Source organism: Xenopus laevis, chromosome 3L, assembly GCF_017654675.1.
Source record: "Xenopus laevis strain J_2021 chromosome 3L, Xenopus_laevis_v10.1, whole genome shotgun sequence".
NCBI lineage: Eukaryota > Metazoa > Chordata > Amphibia > Anura > Pipidae > Xenopus > Xenopus laevis.
In genome coordinates this window covers 9,329,868-9,349,494 of record NC_054375.1, presented here as the reverse complement: position 1 = coordinate 9,349,494, position 19,627 = coordinate 9,329,868, and the positions used below count along the sequence as shown (strand labels likewise).

Sequence of the window (19,627 nt, the reverse complement as noted above, 5' to 3'; positions counted from 1 at the left end):
AAGGAGTCACAGCAGGCAGACTTTCATGTGGGGCCACACAAGCGGGGTTTCAGGCCGGATGCGTGCCATGGGCCACTCGTTGAACAGCACTACTGTAGGGGCCCCTATGGGTTAATCTGCCCTGCAGCTTTAAGGCCCCCACCTTTTTTCTTAGAGTGATCTGCCAGGAGAGAATGACACTCCCCTGCTACACTGCTATATAGTGTGTGTAGGGAGTGGCCACTTCCTCTTTGGCCTGTGGATGGTGATCCAGCTGGGTGGGCTCAGGGGAGCCTGGGCACAGCTAGGCCCAGAAAGGCCCATGTGCTTTGGAAGAAGAAGTCGGGGACCAGGTAACCCGTGAATGAGGAATAGTTGCACTAGGGCAGACTTGTTATAGTCTCTCTAGGAGAGAAAGGCAGAGAGGTGAGAGAGAAAGAGCAGCTGAAGCTCCAACAAGGATTTGCAGTAAGGGAGTAGCTTCCCAGAGGCTCTGTGTGTTGCCTCCAGTCAGGGACCTCAGTGAGGAGGGACTGTAGGGTAGAAGCTGCTTTCCTGACAACTTCCAGGAGGGAATGAGTGTGTATTCTGCCAATGCCTAATGGAGACCTTTCCTCTGTGAGAAATGCCTAATGCCTGCAGCTCTGTGTGAGAAATGTGCTATTGCCTCAGCTCCTGCGTGACTACTAAACCTGTGGTCACTTGCCTTGTGTATAGTTAATAAACCGTTTCTGTTTTACTGCAAGAACCTCCTGGCGCCCATCTTTTGTTGTATGCACAGTAGCCTGGGGGATGTAGTTGCACTACACCATAGAGGGAACACTTCCACATGGCGAAGGCCCTGACCCTGTTGTGTAAGTCGCAGTGTAACCCATGCTTCTACTGCTAGCTGGACAGTTTAACTATTTGTGTGCTATGCAGCCCAAATAGGTGTTACACTACTATAGAGGAAACAGACCCCATGGCCCGGACCCCTATTTCCCAGACCCCCAGAAACCGCTGGGTCTGCTTCCTCTATAGTTACGCCCAGTGGCGTAACTACCGGGGAGCACGGGGGTGCGATTGTACCAGGACCCGCACCCCCGTAGGGGCCCTGCTGCAGCCGGCTGTAGCCGAAGAGAAAATCGGCACGGAAGGGGGTGGGGGGGCTTCACGGCCCGCACCAGGGCCCGCCCCCACCTAGTAACGCTACTGGTTATGCCACTGGAAGGAATAAACACTGCAAGGGGTCCTGTTAGCTGAACAGGTAGAGTGGGGGGGCAGAACTCAAAGTCTTCTTCAGCCCTCTCTTATATAGGGTAGATATATGATAGGTGGTTAGCGGGTGATCTATTTAGATTGGGTTAGTTATCAAAGAGCTTTCATGCAATTTCCATTCAGTTTCTAAGCGGGTGGGGAATTTGGTGATCGAGGCCTCAAGTTCCTCAGTTTTCATCACCTTTGGGACTCCCCTATATATACATTGCATGGCAAGACCGCTCCTCAATGTCTGCCTCCTTATCAGTAAGACTAGCTAATTCTTTTTCCATCATTTGTTGCCACCTCATTGTGCGCTGAGGCAAACTCTCCCATCTTGAGCTCTGCTGGGTCTCTCAAGCTACTTTTTCTAACCTTGAACTGCAGTTACCCAGTGAACTCTGCAAAGTTTAGGGGGTCCATGACCTAAATAATGTGAGAATGGCAGCATTTTAAATTTAAAACAATACAATACAATGGGTGAAATCTGATTGGCTGTTGGTGGCTCCGCCCACTTTTAATAACCTTTGACATTAGTTAAAATTAAAATGGAGTCTATGGGAGAAGTCCTTTCCGTAATTCAGAACTTTATGGATGACGGGTTTCCGGATACTTGTATAACTTCAGTGCCGACCCCTTTATTTATAATTATGTTTTTCGTTTCTTTTATTGTAAGGTTTTATGTAAACATTAAAGCAATATCAATTAAAAAAAATATTTCCAAAATAAAAACCAAGCAAAAGTTCCCCACAGTCAACTACACAATCAACAGTTATTTTTTTTTATCAGTCTTAGTGCAGTGAAAATAACGGAAAGAGAATCTTGTTTGATGGTTGAAATGAGAAGTAAAACACGGCCTTCAAACCCCTATTATGATGTCATCGTTACAGCTGGCATATCTCATAATAATCAGATCAGGCATTGTGATGTCATAGTGACAGCACAATCAATTCTAAGCATTGTGATGTCATAGTGACAGCTGACATAATCACTTTAAGCATTGTGAGGTCATCGTTACAGCTGGCCTGTCCTGAGATGTAGTTGTTTACCAGTTTGCTTTCGAGTCGTTTCAAGGCTAGCAGAGGAAGAAGAAGGAGCTCGCTCCCGATTTCTTTTTCTGTATAGTGTGAAATTGATTCCAATTTTTTCCCTTTTTTCTTTAACTTTTAACTCTTTTTTTTAATGATGTTTGAAAAACTCAAAACTTTTTTTAGACCCATTTTGGCAGAGTTAATATATATCCCTGTCCCTGTTAGTCGGCTTCTTTTTAGAACACCAAGGGCATTAAGATTGGATATGTGATAGTAGGAATTCTGATATGGAAGCGTTACAGGATCTGGAAGAAAAACCGCCGTCCCACTGAAAAGACAGAGGATGAACCCAAAAGAACAAAAAAAGTCTCAGAAAACAGTAAGGCTCCCGTGTTCTCTGCTTAAAGGGTAGACATTTCAATTGTTTGTATTGAAGAATATCATTTTATTGTTACTGTTAATGGGCTATGACATGGAGATCAGCGATTGGCCGATTGCCATGACAATCAAAGGGAGTCTGGTCGGAGTTTCCTTCTTTGGTTTTCCAGTTTTGACCCGGAAAACGCCTCTGTCCATCTCAAAACCAGACAGGGTGGCAACTCTGGACCCAAACAACTCATTTTAATTAGGAATGCACCGAATCCTTCTTAAAAGAAGCAAATCCAACCCCCTAATTTGCATATGCAATATGAGGGTGGGAAGGGGAAAACATTTTTTTACTTTCTTGATTGTGACAAAAGTCACGCAATTCCCCTCCCTGCCTCTAATTTGCATGTGCAAATTAGGATTCGGTTCGGCCTGGCAGAAGGATTCGGCCGAATCCTGCTTAAAAAGGCCGAATCCCGAACTGAATCCTGGATTCGGTGCATACCTAATTTTAATGTCACCTTTAATGAGTGAGGGATGTGGGTCATATAAAAGCTTATGGGTAATGAGCAGTCATCCCTCAATTGTAGAAACAAATTGAAGCCCCCTTTGTCTAGTTTAACGGGGTAGTTAAAGTAAAAAAAAGAACAATTTCAAGAAAAAAGGCTGCCAGGGTCGTGACCCCAATTTGAAACTTACAATAAGACTAAAAAAAGATATAATTATTTGAAAAAAGGGACATCACCTCCAATTATTTTTCAAATAATTATATTCTCAATATAGGTGGACACTCCATTAGCTTAGTTCACCAAGTATCTAGCCTGAATATATCCTGCTAAACCCATTTGAGACTAAAAAAGATACTGCTTATACTTTAAACATATTAAGGCCAGTTGAAAAGTTGCTAAGAATAGGACACTTATGACTTCCTAAAAGCTAATGTATAAACGAACGAACCTATCTTAAAATTAGGGAGGCGCCGAATCCACTATTTTGGATTCGGCCAAATCCCTAGCGAAAGATTCGCCCGAGAACTTTTAAATACAATAATGGAACATGAACCGTAACACGCTTCTTCCTCTCTGTTCCTGCAGGTTCCACATGAAGACTTTGAGAAAATCGAGTCCCTGAATGTTGTAAGTTATATATATTTATTTACACTTTATTCTTTGTCACTGGATGATTGTACATGGGAAATTTGGGCATGCATGGGCAGGGCTGCCATCAGGAGGGGACAGGGCGAGAGTTGTAGGGGGCCCCCGAGGGTAAGGGGGCCCCGTCCACGCCACACTTTCTTGATTAGCTGGGCCCCCTGCTTTCTGAGAGCTACCAACTTCGGGAAGGCAGGGCGGGAGCACAAGGGGAGGGATCTTCTGTCCATTACTTTCCCTTATTGGTCACTGAGTTTAAGTCCCGGTTGAGCTGCTCAGGGATTGGATAGTTGAGGTTTGAACTTCTCCTCCAGCTCATCCAATCACCATCCCTGGTCCCCCTGTTGTGTGGTGGGGCCCTGGGCACCAAATTTTTTTTTAAACTTTTTTTTAAACTTTCATAATCCATTTAAGGGGGGCCCTGGCCACCAATGTTCTTATAATGTTCTGGGGGGGCCCTGGCCACCCCCAGAACCCATGTGGGTTCCTAGCCATCAATATTTTTTAATGGGTGGCCCTGACCACAAATGTTTTTTAATGAGGGGCCCTGACCACAAATGTGGTTTTCATGGGGAGCCCTGACAACAAATGTTTTTTTTATGGGGGGCCCTGACCACCAATATTTTTTTTATTAACATGTGGGAACCCTAACCACCAATGTTTTTTTTTTTTACTGTGTAGTGGGGGGTGGACCTGTGGGGTGGGGAGGGCGGACTTGTTGGTGGGGCTTGTGGTGGGCGCAGCCCAGGGGGCCCAAGAAATGTTATCGTATGGGGCCCTGGGATTTCTGATGGCGGTCCTGTGCATGGGTATTTACGTGTCTAAATCTCTAACCTCAACTTGTTTCAATGGCAGATTGTTGAGGACATATGGCATCTTCTTTCCAAATACGTGGAAAAGATGATTCGAGAGAGGATTCAGCCTGACATACGCGCCAAAAGCAATTATCTTGCCTCGTTCCGTTTCATCAACATCGATTTTGGCAAGAAGGTAATGATCTCTTTCTGTACTTGGGTTATTCCTCTTCTTGTAAATAGATTTCTTGTAACACCCCAATCTTTATGCTCAGCCCCCACAGATAAAGTCTTGGAAAACTCATGCGGATCCAGAAAAAAAGCAAATAATGTTGGATCTCGATATCAGGTACATTTCAAACCCATCTTTTTTCTATTTCCTTTGCCCACTCTGAAATGTCCCTTCCTTACATAATTGTCTTTTGCTCCTTTTTTCAGTTATAATGCCGACATAAAGGTGGATGCCGGTTTTACGGAAAAAACCCCCATAGCCGGCATCAAATCTATAAAGGTGAGCCTACCAGTCTTATATCGTGTACATTAGCTGCTTCCTTTGCATTTATTATATATATAAACATTACTTTCTCTTTTGCAGCTGGAGGGAATCTTGCGGGTAATTTTGGCACCGCTGATGGAGGACTCACCCATATTTGGAGCACTGACCGTTTATTTCCCTCATCGTCCGGTAAGTTAAGATTTGGAGCTGGTTCGATGAAGGTAGAATTCATATGTAGTTAGGAAACCGTAGATATTTCTAGTTCTGTAGTCTGAACTCTTCAATGTGACTGTGCATTTATTGCAGGTATTGGAACTACAATGGACCGGATTTGCCCACCTACTGAATATTCCTGGACTTCAGTAAGTTGACTTATATGTACTCATACTCTGCCCTTCCTTTCCCAGCTATTGCTTTTGTCTTTAATCAAAAACGTTATTGCGCTTTATTCCTCTCCCAATTCTCTACCTGCTCTATCTAGCTTATTTGTACATTGGAATAACATACATATTTCCTTCTCCCATCTCCTTCAGAACGCTGTCGGAAAAAGAGCTTATGAACCAAATCGGACAGATCATCGTTGCGCCGCAGCATTTCAGCCATCCCCTTGCAGCCAGATTTGATTTGGCTAAGCTGCAGTTTTTAGAACCCAGGGTAAGGCCTAGTTTGTATTTTATAGCCTTCCTGCTTCCCTGTAGAGAGTCAAAGGGGCAAATTCACTAAGATTCGTTGTTGCGCCAGCGTCCGCTTCGCCGCACTTAGTCAGGCGTATTTTTGCCAGCGCTACGCAACTTCACTAAAATCGGAAGTTGCGCTCAGGGGAAACGTAAGGTTGCGAAGATGCGCTAGCGTTAATTCGCCAAGCAAAGTTACGCTAGCGATGCTTAATTTGCATACGGCGACCAAATTGAAGTTACAATGGAGGTATATGTAGCAGCACTACACAAGCCTGGGAAACCTTCAAAACAGCAAATAAAATTTTTATTTTGCCCTACACATGTGCCCACTGTATGGTTAAGGTGCCATGAGTTAGGAAATGTAGGGGGGAAGGAGGGTAGCCCCAAAAAATTTTTCAATCTTTTTCAGCCTATCACCCATAAAAAAAGAAAAAACGCCAGCGTTTTTTGGGACTTAGAAAAATGTTTAACTTGTTTTGAAGCAATCCCTATCTACTCTATTGCACTTCGCCTGGTCTGAGGTGGCGAAGGAAGTCTGGGTAAAATTTGCGCGTCAGTGAATTTGCGTAGCTACATCCGTTGTGCAAATTCGCCAGACGTAAGGGTGCGAAGTAACACTAGCGAATTTACGCCAGCGTCCGTTAGTGAATCGGCAAATTAACGAAATTGCGCTACGCTAGCGCATTCACGCTGGCGTTAGGCGCTTCGCCGTTTAGTGATTTTGCCCCTTTAAAGAGTGAACGTTTAATTTTGAAAACTAAGAGAGTCTACGTTGAAGCTCTTTTTTCTTATACATTTTTGCCTTTTTCACTTTATTTTAGAATGCGCTTCGTATCCGAGTCATAGAAGCCAAAAACCTTGTTGCCAAGGAAATTTTAACCAAATCGTCGAACCCTTATGTTGTGATATGCGGAGGAGGAACAACAGCAAAGACAAGGGTGATACACAAGAACTTGAATCCAAAGTGGAATGAGACCTTTGAGGTATCGCATCACATACCCAGATATTTATCTGTACAGTAAATTCAGTAGATTGCATCTTAGATATTATAACCACATTTCTCGTTTTATCCTTAGATATTATATTCTGACCTCCCAGACCAGGAGATAGAATTTAATCTCATCTCTGACAAAGGTGTTAAGATAAACCAGCAATTGGGCAGGTGAGTATGTCCATATGTGACCCTATAATAACAATAAGCAGCTGTAGAATCTGTAGATACAGTTTCTAACTATTTTTCCTTTTCCATATCTAGTTGCAGAATTAGAATTAAAGAGGTGCCAGAGAGAGGATTCATAGACAAGGTAAGTGTAGCCAGTCATGTTGATATATAATGATAATAGTAATACTAATAATACAAAGCTTTCTGAGGCATCTGACTGTTTTTTTTTACTTTACTATTTTAGTGGATAGATTTGGAGAACGTAAAGTCTGGCCAGCTTCATATCAAGGTGACACGTCTCAGGCTACTTTCAGACCCAACACAACTGGAAGAGGTAAAGTCTCTGTTCCTTTACGCTGGCTACCGTGGAAATACGTTGGAATGTTTTGTTGGTGCATCTAATTTTTTTTTGGTTTTCCAGGTGCTGAAAGTAAATGAACAATCGCGGCCAAAAAGAGAAAATGAGATTGCTTCAGCCGTTTTATACACCTATATTGAAAAAGGAAGGGGTCTGCCTGTTATACAAGTGAGTCAGATTAAAAGTCCCTCTAACTGCCATTCCTGTCCCTACTGCCTGTTATTATCTTAATTTGAGGTCCTTTTTAATCTCGAGTATTTAAGATATAATAGGTGTAAAATATCTCCCAACACCAAGTTGAAAGTTTCCCTATTTCCCATAATACACCAGTATTGATCGACATCTGTTCTTGGCCAACAGGTGAAGAAGGACAATCTGAAAGCGTTAGCTGTCGTGCAGGTTGGCGTTGAAGACAATGTAAAGAAGATTGGAGTAAGTATTAGAAGAACTGTCGAACTATGTGTTACTTATGGAGGAATGGGAGGCGCTGATTGGCACTTCCTTGTACCCTGTGAAAATATCTGTTTCATTAAATGGCCGTGCCAGATTCCATTCTGAATACGTCTTATTTCTATTTACAGAGCAGAATAAATAACGGAGAAGCAGAGTGGAAAAAGAGGTTCCAGTTCTTGATAAGGAACCCACTTAATGAGGAACTGAAGCTTAAGGTGAGTACAAATGGGCTTTTCTTACGGCTGCTGTTGTACCCATGTAGGGTGCTGTGTTGTGTTTCTTTGCTTTCTGACCCACTTATGACCGGTATTTTCACAGGTTCACAATGAACACAATAAGCCCATCGGAAGTATTACTGTGCGCCTATCTCGCCTTCTGGCTGCTTCGGAAATGACCTTGCAGGACTGGCTGCCCCTGGAATCAACTGAACAGAATAGTGAAATCCGGGTGAAATTACAATTGAGGGTAAGTGGCATACACTCTATTGTGTTAATATCATCTGTGCTAGAATATTTTCAGCTTTAAAAGACACTGGCATAAACGTAACAGGGGGAGGCAGGCCCGGGTGCAGACTGCAGCCTCCATCCGGAAGCGTTTTTTTCAACGTTTTTTCGCCGGCACAAACTGCAGGCGGCTCACAGAGCGGGCCCTGCTAGAATTGCACCCACTACTCCCCCGGTAGTTCAGTCACTGGCCATTAAAGAAATTGTCTCATATGTTTATATTGATCCAGTGTTATGTGTTTTCCCCTTAGATTTTGACCCCTGATGTTGGAGCTCCATCGCCCCAAGGAAAGACCAAGGCTCAATATATCAAACCACGGACCAAAGTCAAGAAGCACTGAGCGTTCATTTTACAATCATTAGGTGACTGGCCAGTCTACCAACTCATAGACACAATCCACACAATCTATTTGATGAATTAGAGCCAACAGAAATTCCAAATAAAGAATTTATTCCTGATTCAAATGATATTGTTTACCCGTTATTAAGATCAAAGCTAACGCGCAGGTCTCCCTCCCACGGTTGGACAGATCTCAAGTCCTTTATAGGAGTTAAATGGAACATATGGAACATACAGGCACATTAGCTCATAAGTGGTTGGACGTGGAAAAGTTTCATAGTGACTTAATGCAGTGTTGTATTTGAAGAAATCTAAATATTTCCTCTTGGGGAATGTTATACTGGTCACGCAATTGTTGCACTGAGAGTAAGGGTGTCCATTTAGTAAGGGTAAATATTGTAGTCAGGTTGTTTTGTTCCCAACCCTGGAAGGTCCCACCAGAAATCCCTGGAGGAAAGTCTGGGTTAGACAAAAATACAGCTGGCTTAGATGGAGAAACAAACTTATAAGGCCAAATGTGCCGTATCTTGAGAGAATGTGACAATATTTGGGTGTGTCCTTAATTGTAGAGCAAAGCGTTTAGAACATAATACATTTTGAACATGCCCACTGTGCCGTGGTATGAGTTGACCTCTTTGGGCTTCTATATAGTAATAGTGAAGGTTTTAGGCTTCCCTTCTATTGCTTCTGGAAGCAGTATAAGAGTTAAATCTGGTTCTTTTGTTATCCCACAAAAATGTATTGAAAACTTTTAGTAAATATTCTATGCCCTCTGGAGGAGTAACAACTTTCGTGGTGTGGAGATGCGTACGGACATCAAAGATGTCTATGAAGCAAAGCAACATGGTACTTTTGTATTTCAAGAAGAAGTTTAATTCTGCTGAGGATCTGAGGAGGAGGATGAAGAAGGAAGAATGGGAGGATTTAATACCAACACAGAACTTTTGTATTTTGAAAAGAAGGTAGCATGCGGTAAAGTAACTCATGATCTGCCCACAATCTGAGGAGGATGACAATGGAGGAGGAACTTAGAAGACTACATTTTATCTCCTACATGAATAATTCATTCAACTACCCTGATGTAGCCTCTCGTCACCCTTTGGCATCAGTTGTGAGCCATGCAAGTACTTTTGGGGCAGAGGAGAAGGAAGAGGACATCAAAGATGCCCATGAAGCAAGCCAACATTGAACTTTTGTATTACAAATAGAAGATATTTTGTTCTTGTAACATTTCAATGCCCATGAATGTCAACTGGAATGTCAACAGGCTCCCACCAGTCTGTAGAGGACGAACGAGGAAGAGGAGGACTTAACATAAACATCAATGCTGCTACCTAAGGCCACAACTCACCCTCTATGTGTCAGTACCTTCTAGGTTGCACCCTCATTGTCCCTGACCTTTGGCCTGACTTCTCATGATGGAACATCTACTGTCTGTCTTGCTTATCCGTTATTAAGATCAAAGCTAACTCGCAGGTCTCCTTCCATGGTTGGACAAATTTAAAATCCTTTATAGGAGTTAAATGGAACATATGGTCATACAGGATCTAGTATCGAAGGCAAATTAGCTTATAAGAGACTTAGTGCAGTATTGTACTTGAAGAAATCTAAATATTTCCTCTTGGGGAATGTTATACTGGTCACACAACTGTGGCACTGAGAGTAAGGGTGTCCATTTAGTAAGGGAATATACTGTAGTCAGGTTGTTTTGTTTTCACCACTGGAAGGTCCCACCAGAAATCACTGGAGGAAAGTCTGGGTTAGACAAAAAAACAGCTGGTTTAGATGGAGAAACAAACTTATAAGGCCAAATCTGTGCCGTATCTTGAGAGAATTTGACAGAAATCCCCAGAGGAAAGTCTGGGTTAGACAACCCTGAGAGAATGTGACAATATTGGGTGTGCCCTTATTTATAGAGGGAAGCGTTTAGAACATAAGGGGGGATGAAGCCCGTTTAGGGATGAAATTGGGTTATGCAAGGCCCCCTTCCCCGTAAGGTGCAGCCCTTTTAGCCTCCCCCACCCCATTCCCAGTTAGCCCCCAGGTAAGAACAATGGAAAGTGGGAAAAAGTGGGCGGGTTGGGGGTGGAAACAGAGGAGGAGCGTTGAACAGGGCAGGGGTTTTAAGAGGATGTGGTTTGTGAAGAGTTCATACGTATTTGTTTTTTTGTTTCCCATCCTCCCTCTCTAGGTAAGACAGATCCAGTCGAGAAAAAGGAAAAAGTTGCTCCAGGGTTGTTACAACCGATGGCCTGGATGGGGTCAGGAAGGAATTTTTCTCATAGCACTTAATTGGCTGAAAAGTGCACAGCAGGCAGACTTTCATGTGGGGCCACACAAGCGGGGGGTTTCAGGCCGGATGCTTCCTCTAAAGTTACGCCCATTGGCTTAACTACCGGGGGAGAAGGGGGTGCGATTGTACCAGGACCCGCACCCCCGCAGGGCCCCCCGGCAGATCGCGCCCTGCTGCAGCCGGCTGTAGTCGGCTGGAGCCGAAGAGAACATCGGCAGATGTAGTTGTTTACCAGTTGCTTTCGAGTCGTTTCAAGGCTAGCAGAGGAAGAAGAAGGAGCTCGCTCCCGATTTCTTTTTTCTGTATAGTGTGAAATTGATTCAATTTTTTTCCCCTTTTTTTTTTTTTAACTTTTTAACTCCTTTTTCTAATGATGTTTGAAAAACTCCAAACTTTTTTTAGACCCATTTTTGCAGATTTAATATATATCCTGTCCCTGTCGGCTTCTTTTTAGGAAACCAACGCATTAAAATAGGATATGTTATAGTAGGAATTCTGATATGGAAGCGTTACAGGATCTGGAAGAAAAACCGCCGTCCCACTGAAAAGACAGAGGATGAACCCAAAGAACAAAAAAAGTCTCCAAAAACAGTAAGGCTCCCGTGTTCTCTGCTTAAAGGGGTAGACATTTCAATTGTTTGTATTGAAGAATATCATTTTATTGTTACTGTTACTTTTTATTATTTATCAATTCATGTTTAATTTGCATATGCAAATTAAGATTCGCATTTGGTTCTGCCCGGCAGAAGGATTCAGCTGAATCCAAATCCTGCTGAAAAAGGCCGAATCCTGGCCGAATCCCGATCGAATACTGGATTCAGTGCATCCCTACTTAAAATAGACTTGGTTTATTATGGAGCAAAAATGTAGACTTTTAAATACAATAATGGAACATGAACCGTAACACGCTTCTTCCTCTCTGTTCCTGAAGGTTCCACGTGAAGACTTTGAGAAAATCGAGTCCCTGAATGTGGTAAGTTTTACATATATATATTTATTTACACTTTATTCTTTGTCACTGGATGATTGTACATGGGAAATTTGGGCTTGCATGGGTATGTACGTGTCTAAATCTCTAACCTCTGCCTTTTCAACTTGTTTCAATGGCAGATTGTTAAGGATATATGGCATCTTCTTTCCAAATACGTGGAAAAGATGATTCGAGAGAGGATTCAGCCTGACATACGCGCCAAAAGCAATTATCTTGCCTCGTTCCGTTTCATCAATATCGATTTTGGCACGAAGGTAATGATCTCTTTCTGTACTTGGGTTATTCCTCTTCTTGTAAATAGATTTCTTGTAACACCCCAATCTTTATGCTCAGCCCCCACAGGTAAAGTCTTGGAAAACTCATGCGGATCCAGAAAAAAAGCAAATAATGTTGGATCTCGATATCAGGTACATTTCAAACCCCCTTTTTTCTAATTCCTTTGCCCACTCTGAAATGTCCCTTCCTTACATAATTGTCTTTTGCTCCTTTTTTCAGTTATAATGCCGACATAAAGGTGGATGCTGGTTTTACGGAAAAAACCCGATAGCCGGCATCAAATCTATAAAGGTGAGCCTACCAGTCTTATATCGCGTACGTTAGCTGCTTCCTTTGCATTTATTATATATATAAACATTACTTTCTCTTTTGCAGCTGGAGGGAATCTTGCGGTTAATTTTGGCACCGCTGATGGAGGACTCACCCATATTTGGAGCACTGATCGTTTATTTCCCTCATCGTCCAGTAAGTTAAGATTTGGAGCTGGTAAGATGAAGGTAGAATTCATATGTAGTTAGGAAACCGTCGATATTTCTAGTTCTGTAGTCTGAACTCTTCAATGTGACTGTGCATTTATTGCAGGTATTGGAACTACAATGGACCGGATTTGCCCACCTACTGAATATTCCTGGACTTCAGTAAGTTGACTTATATGTATTCATACTCTGCCCTTCCTTTCCCAGCTATTGCTTTTGTCTTTAATCAAAAACGTTATTGCGCTTTATTCCTCTAAAAAGAGGTTCCAGTTATTGATAAGGAACCCACTTAATGAGGAACTGAAGCTTAAGGTGAGTACAAATTGGGCTTTTATTGCGGCCTTTGCTGTTGTACCCATGGTAGGGGTGCTGTGTGTGTTTGTTTGCTTTCTGACCCACTATGACCGGTATTTTCACAGGTTCACAATGAACACAATAAGCCATCGGAAGTATTTACCGTGCGCCTATCGATCAGCCTTTCTGGCTGCTTTCGGAAATACTTGGCAGGACTGGTTGCCCCTGGAATAACTGACAGATAGTGAAATACCGGGTGAAATTACAATTTGAGGGTAAGTGTATAACACTCTATTGTGTTAATATCAATCTGTGTAGAAAATATTTTCAGCTTTAAAAGAACATGGCATAAACAGTAACAGGGGGAGGCAGGCCCGGGTGCAGAACTGCAGCGCTCCATCCGGAATCGTTTTTTTCAATAGTTTTTCGCCGACAACTGCAGGCGGGCTCACAGAGCGGGCCCCTGCTAGAATTGGCACCCATGCTCCTCCCCGGTGTTCAGTCACTGGCCATTAAAGAAATTGTCATCATATGTATTTAATCCCAGTGTTAGTTTTTCCCTTAGTTTTGACCCCTAGAATGTTTGGAGCTCCACGCCTCAAGGAAAGAACCAGGCCTCAATTTGCAACAACGGACCAAAGTCAAGCACACTGATCGTTCTTAGCCAGAAGTCATTCTTTTCTGAGAATTCACCACCAACATTAGCTGCCTCTGGGAATGTTATACAGGTCACGCAATTATGCATCTGAGAGTAGGGTGTCCGTTTAGTAAGGGTTATATATTGTAGTCATGTTTGTTCTTGTTCCCCACCTGGCCTGGAGGTCCCACACAGAATCCCGGAGGAAGTCTGGGTTCAGAGGCAGGAACTTGAGAAGACTAAGGTTCATCTCCTACATGAATAATTAATTCAACTACCCTGAATGTAGCCTCTCTTCACCCTTTGGCATAGTTTAAAGCCTGTGAGCCAATTGCAAGTAACTTTTGGGGCAGAGGAGAAGGAAGAGGACATCGAAAGAATGTCGCATAAGAGCAAGCCAAACATTGAACTTTGTATTACAATAGAAGAATATTTGTCTTGTAACATTTAATGCCCATTCAATGTCACTGGAGATGTCAACAGGCTCCACCAGTCTGTATAGGACGAAACGAGTGAAGAGGAGGACTTATACATAAACATCAATGCTGCTCCTTAAGCCCACAACTTATCCTCACTATGTGTCAGTACTTCTAGGTGGCCCCTCATTGGTCCCTGCTTTTGGCCTGACTTCTCATGATGGAAACTCTACTGTCTGTTTTGCTTATCCGTTTATTAGATCAAAGCTAACTCGCAGTTCTCCTTCCATGGTTGGAAACAATTTCAAATCCTTTTTTAGGAGTTAAATGGTAGAATATTGTCATACATGATCTTAGTATTCAAGGCAACATTAAGCTTTTAAGAGACTTAGATGCAGTATTGTATTTGAGAAAATTAAATATTTCCTCTTGGGGAATGTTATGCTGGTCACACACCTGTTTGCATCTGAGAGTAAGGGTGTCCGTTTAGTAAGGGAATATACTGTAGTCAGCGTTGATAATACATATAATGGAGGTCCATATCCAGATCAATACACTGAGAGGAAGTCCTGGTTTAGACAAAAACAGCTGGTTTTAGATGGAGAAAAAAACATTATAAAGGCCAAATCTGTGCCGGAGAGGATTTGGCAAAATCCCTACGCAGGAAGTCCTGGGTTAGACAGAACTATCTGAAGAAATGTGACAATATTGCGGGTGTGCCCGTTATTTTATAGAAGGGAAAGCGTTTAGAACAATAAGGGGGGGATGAAGCCCATTTAGGGATTGAAATGGGGTTATGCAAGCCACTTCACCCGTAATGGTTGCACCTTTTAGCTCCCACCCATTCCAAGCTCAAGCCCCAGTAAGAAGAATTGAAAGGGGGACACAAAAGTGGGCGGGTTTGGGGGTGGAAACAGAGGGCGAGCATGGAGGCGGCAGGGTGGTTTTAAGAGGAGTCGTTTGTGAAGAGTATACGTAATTGTTTTTTTGTTTTGCCGACTTCCCTCTCTAAGGTAAGACGGATTCCAGTCGGAAAAAGGTGCTCCAGGGTTTTACGCCCGACTCGCAGCGAAGTGGGTCCAGGCCGACTTTCATGTGGGGCACACAAGCGGCGGCGGTCTTCAGGCCGATGCTTCCCTCTTAGTTACGCCCACGTGCATAACTACCCGGGGAGCAGGGGGTGCGATTGTACAAGGACCCAAGCCCCGCAGGACCCCGGCAAGATCGGCCCTGCTGCAGCCGACTTTACAGTACGTCGCTGTGAGAGAAATCGGCAGATAGTAGTTGTGTTTTACCAGATTGCTTCGAGTCGTTTCAAGGCTAGCAGAACGGAAAGAAGAAAGAGGAGCTTCTCGCCGAATTTCTTTTTTCTTGTACTAGTGTGACAATGTATCAAATTTTTTCCGGCCTTTTTTTTTTTTTTTAACTATTTTTCTAATGATTTGAAAAAACTCACACTTTTTTTAGAAACCCATTTTTGGGCAGATTATATTATCCTGTCCCTTCGCTTCTTTTTAGGAATACCAACGCATTAAAATAGGATATAGTTATAGTAGGAATTCCTGATATAGGGAAGCGTTACAGGATTGGAAGAAAAACCGCCGTCCCACCTGAAAGAAGACAGAGGATGAACCGACGACAAAAAAAGTCTCCAAAAATCAGTAAGGCTCCCGTGTTTCTCGCTTAAAGGGGTAGCACATTTCAATTGTTTGATATAGAAAGAATATAATTTATATTTGTTCCTGTCTTTTTAATTATTTATCAAATTCATGTTTATTTGCAATTGCAATTAAGATTACGCAGTTTGGTTCTGCCGGCAGAAGGTATTCGGTTGAATCAAATCTGCTGAAAAAGCCGAACTGGCGCTGGCCGAATCCCGATCGTAATCCTGGATTAGTGCATCCTACTTATAAAATAGGAGCTGGTTTATTATGGAAAGCAAAAAATGTAAACTTTTCTAAAATAAATAATGGACCCATGGAACCGTAACCACGCTTCTATCTCTCTAGTCTCCTGCAGGTTCACATGAAAGACTTTGAGAAAATCGAGTACCCCCCTGAATGATGGTAAGTTTTATTATAGTTTATTTAACACTTTATTCTTTTCACGTGGATTGATTGTACATTGGGAAATTTGGCATGCAATGGGTATTGTAATGTTGTCTAAATCGCTATAACATCTGCCTTTCAATTTTTTTTCAAGTGGCCAGATTGTTGAGAACATATGGCAATCTTCTTTCCAAATAACCGCTTGGAAAACGTGATTCGAGAGAAGGATTCAGCTGACATAACCGCGCGCCAAAAGCAATTATCTTGCCTTTCGTTCCGTTTCATCAATCTCGAAATTTCTTATGGACCTACAAACACCGCACGCACAACAACCAAACCACGAAGGTAATGTCTCTTTCTGGTACTTGGGTATTCCTCTTCTTGTAAAATAGATTTGCTTTGTAACACCCTCCGAACTCCCCAATCTTGTATGCTCAGTCCCCCACAGAATAAAGTCTTTGGAAAACTCCATGCCGGATGGCCAGAAAAAAAGCAAATAGAATGTTGGATTCGATATCACGGTACACTATTCAACACCCCAATCTTTTTTCTAAATTATCCTAATTGCCCACTTGATTCCCTTCCTTACATGAATTGTCTTGTTGCTCCTTTTTTCACAGTTATAAAAATGCCAAGACGATAAAGGTGGATGCTGAGTTTAATTTAACCGGAAAAAGAACACAACCATAAAAGCCGCGGCATCAAGCTATAAAGAGTGAGACTAACCAAGTACTTATCTGCGTACGTTAAGCTGCTTCCTTTGCAAGTTTATTAATTATATAAAAACATTACTTTCTCTTTGCAAGCCTGGAGGAATCTTCGGTAAGTGTTTGGCAGCCGCTGAAATGAGGACTCCACCCACATATTTTGAGACACTGGGACCGTTTATTTCCTCAATCGATACGGTAAGTTAAGATTTGAGACAGCTGGTAAGATGAGGTAGACATTCAATTATGTTAAGTAGGAAACCGTAGATACTTTCTAGTCTCTGTCAAGTATTGAAAACTCCACTCAATGTGACTCGTGCATTTTCATGGCAGGTATTGGAACTACAAATGGACCGGGATTTTGGCACACCTACTGAATATTCTGGCTTTCTTCGTAAGTTGACATTATTGGTATTCATACTACTGCCCTTCACCTTTCCCCGCCTTATTGACTTTTGTCTTTAATCAAACGTTATTGCGCCTTTCATTACACTAACTCCAATTATCTCTACTCGCTCTAATCTAGCTTATTGGTACACCTTGGAATAACATACACTATTCTCCTTCTCGTACTCCTTCAGAACTGCTGTCGGAAAGAGAGAGCTTGTGAACCAAATCAGACAGATATCGTTTAGCGCCGCAGCATTTCAGACCTCCCTTGCAGCAAGATATTGATTTGGTAAGCGCAGTTTTAGACCTGGGTAAGAGCTCAGTTGTATTATTATAGAGCCTTCCTGCTTACTGATACGAGAGTCAAAGAGTGGAAGAAGATTTTCAAATCTTTTGAAAACTGAAGAGAGCTCTACAGCTTGAAGCTACTTTCTCTCTTATAATTACTTTTTTACAACCTTTCCTTAGAATGCGCTTCCGTATCGAGTTATAGAAGGCCAAAACATTGATTTCCAAGGGAAATTTTAACACAAATCGTACCGAGACCCACTTAGATTGTGATTATGCGGAGGAAGGAACAACAGCAACAGACAACAAGGGTGGATACACCAAGCAACTTGCAAATCCAAAGTGGCAATGAGACCATCTTGAGGTACCACGCCATACACATAAGACACTCCAAGGCCACCAGATATGTATGCTGTACAGTGAAAGTTCAGCTAGATTGCATTGAGTATTGAAAACAATTTCATCGTTTTATTCCTTAGATATTATATTCGGGACAGCAAAAATTGCCCCTGGGAGTGTGAAGAGGAAGAGACCCAGGATCACTTTTCTGGTCAGTTGCCCTGTGACAAAGAGACGTGTAATTTGGTCAGTTAGCGCAGCTTCTTACTGAATTGTTCAGTGTAAAAATAAAAATGGGTAAATAGATAGGCTGTGCAAAATAAAAATTGTTTCTAATATAGCTAGTTAGGCACAAATGTAATGTATAAGGCTGAGTGATTTGATGTATAACAATGTCAGTCAGGACACTACTCTTTACTACTACTACTCTTGGTTTACATGACTGTTAACCCTGGTACAGGCAGTAAACCAATCAGAGACTTGAGGGGGGGGCCACAGGGTCATAACTGTTGCTTTGAATGTGAGACTGAATGCTTAGGATCAATTGCAAACTCCTGAACAGAATGTCCCATGTTGCCTCCCTTCAAAGTGTGTTGGCTGTTTTATTAGACATCCTGTTCACAATCTTTTGTATTGTAATTGGATATTGGTATTGTCTCCCACACTCTGACTGCCTCTCTTTTAATCCTCAAGGGGTGATGGCAGAGATAATTGCCGCATCAATGTACGAGCAGCAGATATGTCCTGAAATATTTATTTTTTCTCCATGCATTTCTCTGGAAGGGGTGGGGAGTTTTTAGTTATTGTTTTTGTGTGGGGGGTACAAAGGCCATATGGACAAAAACAGACTTTTGCAAGTTCTGGCCTGGTGAATTGGTGGTTTGGACTATTGCCTATGGACAGGGGATGGACTCTGGGGCAGGAGGTGTAATGGTTGGGGTTGTTGGTTTCTGATATGTTAAGTTTTGAATTAATGTAAGGTGCATGTTTTAATAATTAAAAATCCTATATACTTAGTACATCCTATTTCTATCATTGTACGGAATTTGAATGACAAAAGTTACATAATGCCCATCAGCGTTCATGTCCATGTATAATTTGGCCAGCTGTTAACCCCTCCAGATGCTGAGCTCTCCACAATTCCGCATCTCCACAAAAGCCTGAACTTGCTTTTACAAATGTATTTTTCAAAGACTCTTTAACAGGGAGTCTATATTGTTTCTCTCTTGTCCTGTAATGGGTTTCCCAGTTTCTCCCCCTTCCAAAATAATACAGGCAGGTTAATTCCTCGGATAAAACCGCCACTGTTATAAGGCCTTAGGTTTGCAAGCTCTACTGGTTTATCCAATTATCACGAGAATATGTCAATGTCGCTTTAAATCCTACGCCGATCACTAATCCGTGCCTAAATATTCTCAGAACTCAGGTCAAATTAAGAAGTTATTCTTAAAATTTTGGGGTTTTTTCCCTTTTAATTGGGAAAACGAATTTTTTTTTTTTTTTTTCCCCCCCCCCTTTCCCGAAAATCCAAAAGGAAAAAGCTTAGAAAACTTATGGGGAAGGTCCCATAGGCTAACATTTGAACTCGGTAGGTTTAAAGTGGTTAAAGTAGATAGTCAAATTTTTTTAAAGAGACAGTTATCGCTATCGATAGTCGACAGATTTTTAGTTCGAATCGAAGTCCTAGGTCGAAGTATGCCTACCCAAAAAAAAACTTCGCAAATTCGACAGTTTTTTTTATTTGAATCCTTCACTCGAGCTTAGTAAATGTGGCCCGAAAGTCTAACTAGAAAATCAATATAAATGTAAACATTAAATAAACCCAACAGGCTGCGTTTGGTTTCCAATAAGGGAAATTAATTATATCTTAGTTTGGGATAAAGTACAAGGGACTGTTTTTATTATCACAGAGAAAAGCAAATTGTT

At 42.1% G+C, this 19,627-nt stretch overlaps 3 protein-coding genes across 4 annotated transcripts in view; 2 read left to right on the top strand and 1 right to left on the bottom strand.

Annotated features, from left to right (window-relative positions):
* Positions 1 to 19,627, bottom strand: part of LOC121400960 (golgin subfamily A member 6-like protein 22) — a 183,053-nt gene that overhangs the window by 49,818 nt on the left and 113,608 nt on the right. The gene's annotated exons all lie outside the window — the stretch shown is intronic.
* LOC121400959 (interleukin-17 receptor A-like) overlaps positions 1 to 19,627 on the top strand; it is a 100,244-nt gene that overhangs the window by 26,692 nt on the left and 53,925 nt on the right. The gene's annotated exons all lie outside the window — the stretch shown is intronic.
* Positions 4,520 to 10,012, top strand: LOC121400963 (extended synaptotagmin-1-like). 2 transcript variants are annotated; one of them, XM_041585322.1, is made up of 15 exons: positions 4,522 to 4,753; positions 4,833 to 4,906; positions 4,996 to 5,068; positions 5,153 to 5,242; positions 5,360 to 5,415; positions 5,587 to 5,707; positions 6,552 to 6,713; positions 6,807 to 6,892; positions 6,986 to 7,034; positions 7,137 to 7,226; positions 7,314 to 7,418; positions 7,611 to 7,682; positions 7,832 to 7,918; positions 8,022 to 8,168; positions 8,458 to 10,012. In XM_041585322.1, the coding sequence occupies exons 1-15, from the start codon at positions 4,664 to 4,666 to the stop codon at positions 8,545 to 8,547; spliced, it is 1,392 nt and encodes a 463-aa protein (XP_041441256.1). In that variant the 5' UTR covers positions 4,522 to 4,663; the 3' UTR covers positions 8,548 to 10,012. The 2 variants fall into 2 exon arrangements, with proteins under 2 accessions (XP_041441255.1, XP_041441256.1); XM_041585321.1 differs by having other exon boundaries at positions 4,520 to 4,753; positions 7,137 to 7,418.

Bases quoted from the DNA above. Each gene is read 5' to 3' on its own strand.
- LOC121400963 (XM_041585321.1), top strand. From the start codon at position 4,664: ATGATTCGAGAGAGGATTCAGCCTGACATACGCGCCAAAAGCAATTAT. The intron at 4,754-4,832 runs GTAATGATCTCT...CTTTATGCTCAG, and splicing joins ACATCGATTTTGGCAAGAAG to CCCCCACAGATAAAGTCTTG. The intron at 6,893-6,985 runs GTGAGTATGTCC...TTCCATATCTAG, and splicing joins ATAAACCAGCAATTGGGCAG to TTGCAGAATTAGAATTAAAG.